Source organism: Camarhynchus parvulus, chromosome 2, assembly GCF_901933205.1.
Source record: "Camarhynchus parvulus chromosome 2, STF_HiC, whole genome shotgun sequence".
NCBI lineage: Eukaryota > Metazoa > Chordata > Aves > Passeriformes > Thraupidae > Camarhynchus > Camarhynchus parvulus.
The window spans coordinates 59,758,491-59,769,508 of NC_044572.1; the positions used below are offsets into that span (position 1 = coordinate 59,758,491).

General features: G+C 45.4%; 1 protein-coding gene across 1 annotated transcript; it reads right to left on the reverse strand.

Annotated features, from left to right (window-relative positions):
- Positions 1–2,306: 2,306 nt before the first annotated feature.
- Positions 2,307–10,757, reverse strand: NRSN1 (neurensin 1). The gene is made up of 3 exons (XM_030971226.1): positions 10,484–10,757; positions 4,913–5,110; positions 2,307–3,904 (listed from the first exon to the last, which is right to left on the reverse strand). Exons 2-3 carry the CDS (start codon positions 5,099–5,101, stop codon positions 3,506–3,508), a joined length of 588 nt encoding a protein of 195 aa, XP_030827086.1. The 5' UTR covers positions 5,102–5,110; positions 10,484–10,757; the 3' UTR covers positions 2,307–3,505.
- Positions 10,758–11,018: the final 261 nt, after the last annotated feature.

The following is an 11,018-nucleotide window of genomic DNA, read 5'->3' on the forward strand; positions in this document are numbered from 1 at the left end:
GCAGCTCAAGAGGAGGAATGTTTCCATCTCTCTTTTGCCTGTGATTCACCATGCACTAGGATAAAAAGGAAAATAAAGGGGTCAAGACATCCTGGAGAGTGGAGGACAGAACAGATGCTAACAGAAGCCTTTTCTGTACAGTGTGCTGGAGAAGCAGAGCTAACCTTCAGAACATCTATTATCCAAAATGAAGCCAGTAATTACCACTCAGATGAAAATTGTGATTTCTTTCACTACAGTTGCAGAGAAAATGGTGTTGGGCTGGGAGGGATTGCACTGTAATTTCAAGCCAGATGTGGCCAGAGGAGGGGCAAGAAATAAGGTGATCATGAAGAAACTGAAAGTAGCCTCTGGAGCAGGGAGGTCACAGGGTTGACGAAAGAAGAGCTTGGCTGCTTAAGCCGTTTCATTTTTACTGGGATCACCATTAATGTGTCCTTAGAAAGCTGATGGCAGTCAGTGCTTGTAGGGGAAGTCCCAGGCAGTCCCACAGTTGTGTGTGTGCTGCAATTTAATGGGGATGGGAAAAGTGAAGCAGTTACATGGTAGGAAAATTGATACATGCAGAGACAGATTACCCTCAACCGCACTAGAAACTTCCCAGGGAGCCTGACTGCCTCTTGCTGGTCCCCATCTGGAGCCATATCACAGGCATTTTCCATAAGAACAGCACACAGTACATTTCCACTGCCTTTTCCCAATGCTTCCGTTCCTCCACCAAAGGGTGAAGGTGATAAAACATTACAAGAAAATGGATCTTAAAAATGTTCCTGAGGTGTGCTCATCTTTCCAGTATGTGGTTTCTTAAGAGTAACAGAGCAATTTCTGCTCAATATTTCTACAAAAGCTGTGTGTGGCACTGATTCTCTGCTGTGAAGAATTGCAGCCTCTGGAGGTCTCAGTTCCAGAAAAGCTCCAAGCAACCGAAACAAGGGTTTAATGAGATGAAACGTGTGTGGCAACGTTAGCCATGACAGCATTATCAGCTTTGCTGTTGCTGTTAAATCCCAAGTGCATTTCCTATCCCAGCAAGCTTCAATAAAATCCAAGGGCATTTCTTTTCTCCTAGCACCTGGGTAATGCCATGCCATGACTCATCTGCTTTTGTACTGTCAAAGCATGTTCAGTTCTCTGCAATGTGACTGAGCACCTGATGTTTGGATCCGCTCTATCAATTACCCGTTGGGTCATTTGTCCTCTGGATGAAAATTCTGTGGCACTTGCATGTATGGTGGAGTGTGTTTTTTTAAAGAGAACTGTGCACTCATATAGCTGGTTTGGGTGAACTACCTCAACCTCTGCTTTCTTTTCCAGCTGGATTTTCAGTCAAACTTCCAGTACACTGTTAACAAAATGCAAGTGGAGAGAAGGGACTCAGATACAGGAGCCCTCACTCTCATCTCCTTCTGTGAACTTCACTGTAAAACTTAAAATGTCACATTTCCTCCATGCACAATTAAAGAGTCTCAGTTGAAAAGGCCAGAACAGCTTGACTCTGCTGCCCACACACTGATAGCCTGACAGCAGTGAAAGTCAATGGTAGTAAACAACAGTCCTTGCAACTTGGACAGGAAACGCTGGGGACCCTCTCTACCTGGAATACCATACAAACAGCAGCAGTGACAGCCTGTCCATGTGCCTTGTGAGTAATCAGTACCCCTCACCCCTGTGCTTGATGGCTTTCTTTATAAATATGCAGCTTGCTTTGCCAGTCTTATAATGTTTTCCTCTTTAGCACTGCATCATCTACTTCTCCCCTAAGATAACAGTCTTATTTTGAAGTACTGGGTGCAATGTGCTTTTGCATTTCTAATATATGGGTGCCAGTGAATTGCCAGATGACTTTACACCTTCTTTCTTCCATTCTCTGTGACCATGTGTGCATGTGAAGAGCTCTCGACCGTCCATCTTTTCAGTGCTAATGCTTGAACTCTGCAATTGTGTTGCCAAGATGGGAACTTTCTTTGCAGAAGAAAATTTTACTTCCCATGGTAGTGTCGGCCATGATAATTACTGCAGATTCAGCTGAAATTTCCAAACACACACCATCTGGTTTATTGATGTGGTAAGCCTGAACTGAGTGTCACAGACCACAAAATGTTTTATGAGCAAGGGAAAGAGCACAGCTCTTATCACGTATCTGCCATTATTGTGGCAGAATCTCTTTGATTCAGCACCAGAGGGGCTTCCTCACTACTCTAAGATGAAAACAGACTGCATTAAGAGACCAGTGAGTTTCAACTGCTGATTTCTCCTCTAAGCAGTGCTCTTAAATTTTTTTGTCTAGAAAGAAGCTTTTCACAAAATCCATGGGTGGCTCACGCCTAGAATTTTATTCAATCCATTCAAAAAATAGACAGAACTATAAGGTGGCACATATTGTCAGAGAGTACAAATGTCACATCTTTCTTTATACACTTTAATTTAAATCCATAGATTAAGACAGTAAAATAATTGCCCCGGGTGAGAAAATAATTAGGGGTCTTCCATGAAAGGACAAGTCTTTAGGTAAGCATTTACACAGATGCATCTGGTTAAGCATAACTTTTTCTATTCTCTATAAAAATATAAACAGCATTTCAAAATGTCTTTAGATACTATGTTCAGATCATCTAACATGGCATTGATGTACTGACAGAATACAGGGCCTGGGCATGTCAAACCACATTTATTCATTCTCACCCAGACAAAACAAAAACATTTTGTATTAGCCTCAACATAATAATCTAATGAAAGAAACAATATCAAAGCAAAGACACACAAGTATCATGTTCCTCCTCCCACAGGAATTCCTTAACTTTATTTTGTTTGTAGTTTTTGCTAGCACAGCAATGACTAAGACAGAAGTGGCACTTTAGCACAGGTTAGTTGTAACTCAGGATCAAGTATAACTTGCCTTTCCCAGGAAGTTACATTGCTGGGAAGTGCCAGGATCAAATTAAGGGCTCTCCCTGACACGTATGTTTTACCTGTGCAGTATTACTTTGATACAGACTGTAGCATATGACAGGATGACAAGTGCAAATTACAAGGGCAGATCTTGGCTTCCCAGACAGCAGAACCAGGTGGAAAAATGTAAGACTGAACAGTATTTTAAAGGCAAAACCCCATAAAAATTAAACAAATTAATGAAATTGAAAAAATAGCAAATTCATCTAAACTTTAAATAGTGGGATGTAGAGTGCTCCTGGTACAGCTTTAATAAGTGCACCTTAGGTTTCCCAGGGATGCAAGCTGATAAGCTAAACACCTAATAATTGTTGCAAGAACTTACTGTACCCACACAGATTAAAAGGTTCAAATGTACTGAATATATTAGTCACAGGTCTAATCACATAATTTCCTTTTTCCCAATCTTAAATTTTTACCAGAGCAGCTCCCCCATTAGCTGCATGTTTATATAGCAGAGCACTCAATGTTTTACTTGACTAGCACAGATGCCAACAAGGGCTAATATATTCCACTTAAAGTCATCTACAAGAGAAGAAAAAACCCAGGGGAAGGGTCAGGTTTCAGATAAAGGCTGGACATTTTGAACTCTGGACAAAGTGACAGGTATCTTTGATTCTCCTGGTGCTGGCGCTTTTGTGACTGGGTTTGCATGGGCTTTTATATCAGCTATTCTCTCTTTAAATCTTTGCTGGAGGTACTTCTCTTCTTTGGAGTAACTTTTAGCAAAAGCAGACATCAGCAGGCACGCTGCCACAGTGGACCCTCCAACACAGAACAAGATTGCTCCTGCCAGCTTGCATATATCGAGGGACCCATTGAACTGAACAGCACGGGTATCCACAACAACAAAATCATCCTTCCCAAGGGCTTCTATTTTCGGTGGCACAAGAAAACCCACTACAAGAACAGCTACACCTATCAGCATAAAAGCCGTCCCAGAGATGAGTCCGACCTGGAAAACAAACAAGAAACAAACAAACCCCCAATTAATTTCCAGTTTTTCCATTTCCCTTTCCAGTTTTCAGTTGGGAAGTGCTCCCAGGAAGCATTTATCTTTCACTGTCTTGCAGATACTGTTAGATACTCTCTTTCTTAGGAGAAAGTGGGTATTTTTCTTTCAGGATATATAAGCCCCTAGTAGAAGTAGAATATATGGAAAAATGTTCTTTTTACAACTCATATTTATATAATTAAGTACTGACATTTCTGGAAACAATGGAATATGCATTACTATCTTTAAACAGCATTTCATGTTGAAAGGCCCCATCAGAGGGAGGATCAGAGTTTAACTCCAGTGCTATGTAACTGATTATTTCTTTAGCTTTAGCTGGTGGTTAGCACCAACTGCTGGTAGTCTGTCATATCCACCACTTCCTTTTACTTAATGTAATTCCTTTTCAAGGATTAGAAGAAAGTTGCTATTGCCATATGAACAGATCACAGAGTGTTTACAGCACATTTCAAGTGTAGTACAAAGTTTGGTTCACCCAGAATGTTCCTGGGGGTAGGGATCATCGTGGGGTAGGGTGTGCATGTTCTCACAGGCCCCACCCAACCTCTGCACTTCTCCAGTTCTGTTGAATTCCCTGACCTTAATGGAGATCTTTTGGTTTTCTTGATCCCTACACCACACTCTGCTCTTAACCTACCAGTCCTGTTCCCAACAATCTAGAAGGACTTCTATAGGTGCAAAGCAGAGGTAAACTACACTTTCAAGATGTATATGGGGTTCCCAGGCAAGACTTTGGTGTTTCAGTGACAGTGGGACAGAGAAGATCCAAAGATCCCAGAGAACTGACATATTTGGTAAGAGTGCTCTGTTTTTAGACAGTTATTTGGCCACCTCAGGCAAAACTGAGCAACAAAAAAGGCCATTCTGGATGAATATTTAATATGAGTAGTTACACAGGGAAAGTCTTGAAATGGGAGTGTCTCTCCAGGAAAAAGCAACAGGCAGTACCTTCCAGAATACAGAGCTCCACCTGCTCGGCGATCTCTGGATCTGAAAATCATCCTCATACTCCCAAATTGAAGCTGTGCAGTCCTCATAAAACTGGTGCAGGTAGGACCGAACTCCGTAGCGTTGGTACCCTCCCTCGGTGCTGCCCTGCGTGTGCTTGGACCCGCAGATGTCAGCATAGGAGCTCATCCTTCCTACCTGCAACGAGAGGTTCCATGCAAAGCAGATCATTATCAGTGTAGTGGGAAGACCAAAGATGGCTGCAAACTCTCCAGATGTGATGAAAAAAAAAGGGCCCAGGAGAGAGCTTTCCTTCATTTTTTTTCCAAACCGAGAAATGAGCTGGGCACAGCTGCATGCAGTGACTCAGCCTGACTGAACCCAGGGAGCTCAGTGACTTGGCACAGCACAGCCCAAAGGTGCCGCAGGGAACGCTCACTCCCATACACGGGGTGCTCACTCCCCATCTTTCACACTAATGGGCTACTGTGTTTCCATGGAGACTGAAAAAAGCAGGAAATGCCAGGTAACAAAATCCAGCATCCCTCAAGGGCTCATGTTGCCTCTCTAGAGACTGTCTCTGTCAGTCTCTGGAGTTTGCCACCCTATGAACTTTCCAAACTGCTGCATAAGAGTGGCTTGTTTAAAACCATTATTAAAATGTTGTTTTTCTGAGCTCTTGAAGTGCAGGACTAAGCATTGGTATACCATTCACAGCCATGAGAACGAGAGGTAAAATAAGTCCTAGCTAGATTAAAAGAGTATATAAATTGTATTTAAATAGGAATAGTTAAAAATAATTAAAAATGGAATGCCTTAAAAGCATCAATCTGCTCAGTAAGACTGAAATGGAAATACTAAGCTTACAGCCAAGTATTGCTCTCTTGAAGAAGTCGATGCCCAAGCTCCTGCTGACTTTAATAAAATCAGAATTTTGCCTGCTATGAAAACTACCAACAAAGTTTCTTAATCTTTCTATTTTATGTAAGTTCTCCTAACATACAAAATCCATATTTAACTATGCAAGTCCAAGGCCTGAACTTGCTTGTGCAAGCGTGATGCTACTGAATTTACTGAAATAACACTAGCCCCTAAAAACAACTTGAGCAATAGCTCAATGTCACTTAGGCTCATTGGATTCTCTTTAAAGAAGTCCAAAAAGCTTTAGTCCAAAGGGAACCGTTAATCAGAACTTGCACCTGAAAGTCATGGCTCAATTTATATCAGCTTCAAGCAGTATGTCAGATTTCTGCAGCAATTTCATTTAGAGGGAGGGAGGTTTTATATGCTCATGGCAGCTGGGACCGCCCAGTTTTGCAGCCCTACAGACCTTTGCCTTTGGGAATGAGTGATCCTGCTAAGGATGAAATACCTGAGTATGCAAGCATTCAAATTCAGGGGAATCCAGCAAATATTGATGGGTATATAACAACAGTCTGACTGAATCTTTTGGCTGGCTCTACTAGAAATCAGTGCTGGCATAAATACTGAACTTCCAGCCTCTGGTAATCTGTTTGTGTTCTTTGCTCAGGAATAGAGGGGGATTTGCTTTTTCTTCTTTACAGGAACCATTATCTTGGGGTTTTATTTATTTTGTATATCTAATACGCACTTAGTTTGGCATTTCATGATCTCAACATCTTAGAGTTGCAAATATCTCTCATACAACCCAGTGATTTTATGACAGAGGATTCAACGCTCTCAGAGAAGTCATGACCCAGTGGAGAAGGCAAGCCACGTGCTGCTGGGAGACCTGCCAAGGGCCAGAGGGAACACTGCTGGTGACAGAGCTTCACAGAGCAACAGGGGCAGCATCAAGCACAGATACTGTCAGGAGTCCCTTTTTTCAACTCCTAACTGCCCCTGTACTCCCTGCAAGTTTTAGGAAATTAGAGAAGTGCTCTCCAAGTCTGTGGATGGGCTTGCTCTCTGCTGATAGTACAGCACCAGTGTCCATCAGAGTGTGCTGAAGGTGCTGGCCTTCCAAGGAATGGTGGAAAAACAGGCATGGTGGAGAAAGACGTCGAGACAGAGGAAACTACTGGGCAGCACCAGCTGCTCACCAGGTGAACTGGGAGAGCCCGGCCCTGGGGCCACCCTGTGTCCTGTTGTACATAGCTAGCACTGATGTTTCAAACTACAGTCAATATAATGAAAAACATTTGTTTGTGTCATGGTTTAATCCCAGCTAAGCACTTTGCAGCCACATGCTCATATCTACCCTTCCACCATGGTAGAATAGGAAGAAGAATCAAAAGCAAAGCTTGTAGGCTGAGATAAGAACAGTTTAATAATTGATGCAAAGTAAAATACAATACTATTAATACTAAAAAAAAAAAGAGAGATAAAACCCTAGAAAAAGAAATGATGCACAATATAGCTGCTCACCACTTTGACCAATGCCAAACCTTGTCCCCAAACTGCCATCATCCGCTTCCTGGTAACTCCCTGGTAACTACGCATGATGGTCTATGGTGTGAAATACCCCTTTGGCTAGCTCACATCAGCTGTCCTGGCTGTTCTTCCTCCCACCTTTGTGTGCAGCTCCTCACTGGCAGAGCATGAGATACTGAGAATGTCCTTCATTTAGAGCAAGCATGAAGCAACAACCAAAACTTCAGTATGTTATCAGCACTGTTCTCATACTGAATCCCAAACACAGCACTGTAATAGCTACTGAGAAAAAAGTGAACTCTATCCCAGTCAAAACCAGGACAATTTGTTATGCTTTTTATCATGCTATGAAGTTTGGAACACTATCATTTTCTGAGCTACAAAAACAATACAAAATTGTGATATGTATAAGTATATAATCTGGACTATTGTGGGGAAAAGCTGCAAGTTATTTTACTTTTGGAGGCTCTTTTTGTTTCCCTGAGGAAAACTCTTTATTCCCTACCCAAACAAAGGGAACAAGAAGTCATCTTTAGTCACTGCCACCATTTCTTCCAAGAGCTAGCTGCCATCTTTAACAGCACAAGCACTGAGAAGTTCTCATAAACCTGGGTTCTGCCCACCTCATAAACATACCTCAAGGGGAAAGGAGAAGAGGAAAAAATAGTGCAGTTTACCACAGCTGCTCCAGCTCTCTCATGCAGGGTCACACTGCCTATACCTCAATGTTAAGAACACTTTAAATCCAACCCCGCCCAACCCATCTTTTGGTCAAGCAAAGATTCCATCTCACACATCAGAAATAGAACAAAGAAGTCCACTAAAGTGCTGCAGAAACTCATTCTCTTGGGTCCTTACTTAGATCTTTATTATCACATCAACCCTACCTTCTTAATAAATTATGCTTAACTTCTGGCTAACTTAAATCATTGAGGTAAGCAAATTTAGCACCATGTAATGAGCAGAATGGGAGGTATTTTCCCCAGGTCTAAGTGCCTCCATAAGGTCAACTCAGGGAAGAACCAGAATTAACATGACTGGAAAATGTGGCCTGCAAAAGCTTGCTTGTATTACTCCAGCTGCCACCAGCACCATTCAGAAGGGAGATGAAGCACTTTGCTGAGTCTGAACCAGCAACTTTAGTTATTGTGATAAATTTAAGAAAACTAAATGTGACATGACAGAGAACTGTATAAACATGATCTTGCACTCATTGCACTGTCTATAGGTTTAGTCAAGAGAGAAAAAGGAGGATGCAGTGTTTCTAACAGCTTGATGAAAAACTGCCTGTAAGGACCACACAGATTACATGACACTTAGATTCTTTTTCTTTAACAATGTAAAAGGCTAATAGGTGGTTATGGTCAAGTATTTGAGCAAAATGATAAATAAGAGCTGGGAGGTGAAACAGAAAACAAAAGAATGATCTTATGCTTGAAAGAGTTGTGATACCATCAAATAGTATGACCTTTTAAAATGGAAGGGAAAAAAAAGAAAAAGGACTGTAGGAATCATTAATTATTTTCAAGCACTGCATAATTTTAATTCTACTGAGCATTGTCTTCATGGTCAGACTCTTTCACTTATAAATAATCTGTCTTTTGAAAAATATCTTGCCCCTAAAGAGAAAAGGCAGCTCCCCAGCCCTATAAGAAGCAGCCTGGTAATGTGGGCTAAGATGGTCTCTTTTCTCAGCTGCAATGTAGATGTGATGTTCTTGCTACCTACAGATAGGGCACAGGAACCAAACAGTCAGAGAGAAAACAGCTCTCCACAAGTAAGAAGGAAATGTGTGTCACAGCACCAACTTACACTGGATGAATAAATACTGCAGTAGCTATGATCTCTTGAGTGTTGATGTGTATTTGCATGTCTTGCCTTCAGGGCTGAGAAACTAAACACTGAAATGTTGAGAAACTTTTGCTAAAAAAGAGAGGCGCTGTTGCCCAAATCTGTGTTATCCACAATCTGAAAACATACATTCAGGCTGAAAGAAGCAGCTCAATCATTAAGTTTTTCAGTGCCTAAACCCAAGGTGCTCAGGAAAATGTGGGATGTAGGATCACAGCTTCAGAGAACACCACTGCGTAGTAGCAATCCATCCCCTAGCAACTTTAGTTTCCATGGCAAAAGCTGTCCTGTTTACTTTGAGCTTTACTATCCTCTGCTGATCTGGGGAGATGTGATTGGATTGGTGAACAGACAGATTAAAAAATGAGCAAGCTCCACGAAAAATTACCCAAAAATTTTTCCAAATACTTTGCTTTATTGTGCCAGGGTCGAACACATTTAAAAAAACACTAAAACGTAAGGAATTGTCACTTAAAAAGCAGCAGAAAAGGAAATATGGATGTGTCATTGCTCTGTGACACCACACTGCCACCGAACGATGATGGTTGGCACAGGTGAAGTCGCCCTCCCCGTTCTTCAGATTTAGATACTTTGACCCTTCTGTTTAAAGAGCCGCGTTTCCAGTCCTTACCTACAGAGAGCGTTCTTTGTCAAGGGGGAACACTGGCATGTACAGCCTGCCTTTGACAGCAGTCTCCGGGGTGGCCTTTCTGATGCCTCGTGAGCTCCGGCGCTTCCCGGGCCGGCGGCGGGGCCGAGCCGCGCTCCGCCCGTCCCGGCGCCCTGCCCTGGCTCGGGGCTGCGGCGCTGCCAGGGGCACCTGCTGCCGCTTCCCTGAGGATAGCCGGCATGCCCAGCTGCCTCGGGCAGCCCATTCTGCTCCCCGGTCCTGCACGGGGGGGTGCGAGCAGCATCTTCTCCCGTGTTCCTGGGGGAGCGGCCCCGCCTGCTCGGCCGCCGCCAAGGGCCGGAGCGGGATGCTCTCTCTCCATCTCCCGTTTCCCGGCCGGAGCGGAAGAACTCCGCAGCGCCCGGACGCGGACGAGATCTCGGCCTCCGAGACCCTCCCGGCCAAGCGGTGCCCCGATGGCAGCGGAAATCCCTGTCCGGCCAAGCCCTCCCTGACCCCCGGCACTGGCGGCACCAGCCTGCCCGGGGAGAGCCGCGTCCCCCCGAGCCGGGAGGCGAAGCCCGGGATGGCCGGTGCCTTCCGCGGGACGCTCCGCGCCGTCCCCCCGCCGTTAGCCCGCCGGCGGCCACGGAAGCCCCCGCCGAAGTGCCGAGCCCAAGTTTTCCGAGGGGCCGGAGCGGCGGCCCCGCGGTTACCTGTCCCTCCCGGCGCTGCCCTCGGCCGGCGAGCCCCCGCGCTGGCGGCGCTAGCTGCGGCTGTCCCGGCCCGGCCCCATCTCCGCTCTGCACCGCGCCAGCCCCAGACACCACGTATTATGTACGGCCCGGAGCGCCGCTCGCTCGCTCGCTCCCGCGCCGTGCCTGCGCACTGAGCCGCCGCCGCCGCCGCCGCCGGGCGCGAAGCTGCGCCGGGCCAGGCTCGCCAGGCCGCCCCCGCCTCGCCACACCGCCCCCGCCCGGGGGAGCCGGCCCTGCTCAGCTGCCGGCCCTCCCCAGCTGCCGACCCTCCCCAGCTGCCGACCCTCCCCACCTCCGGGCGCTCGGGGTCCCGCTGGCCGCGCCGGGCAGGCCCGCGGGTGCACGCCAAGGTCACGGCGGTGCCCTCCGTGGTTGTCGGCGCTGAGGCCTCTGATCGGTCCCCCCACACCTCCTCGTCCTTGCAGTCCGCATAGAAAACCCGTGCTGTGCTGTCTGTGCAGCCGAGGGGATAGACGTGACAGAAATTGTCCTG

Excerpts from the sequence above, each read along its gene's own strand:
- NRSN1 (XM_030971226.1), bottom strand. The coding sequence starts at position 5,101 with ATGAGCTCCTATGCTGACATCTGCGGGTCCAAGCACACGCAGGGCAGC. Across the intron at positions 3,905-4,912 it reads GGAGCTCTGTATTCTGGAAG|GTCGGACTCATCTCTGGGAC; the intron begins GTACTGCCTGTT and ends TTTGTTTTCCAG.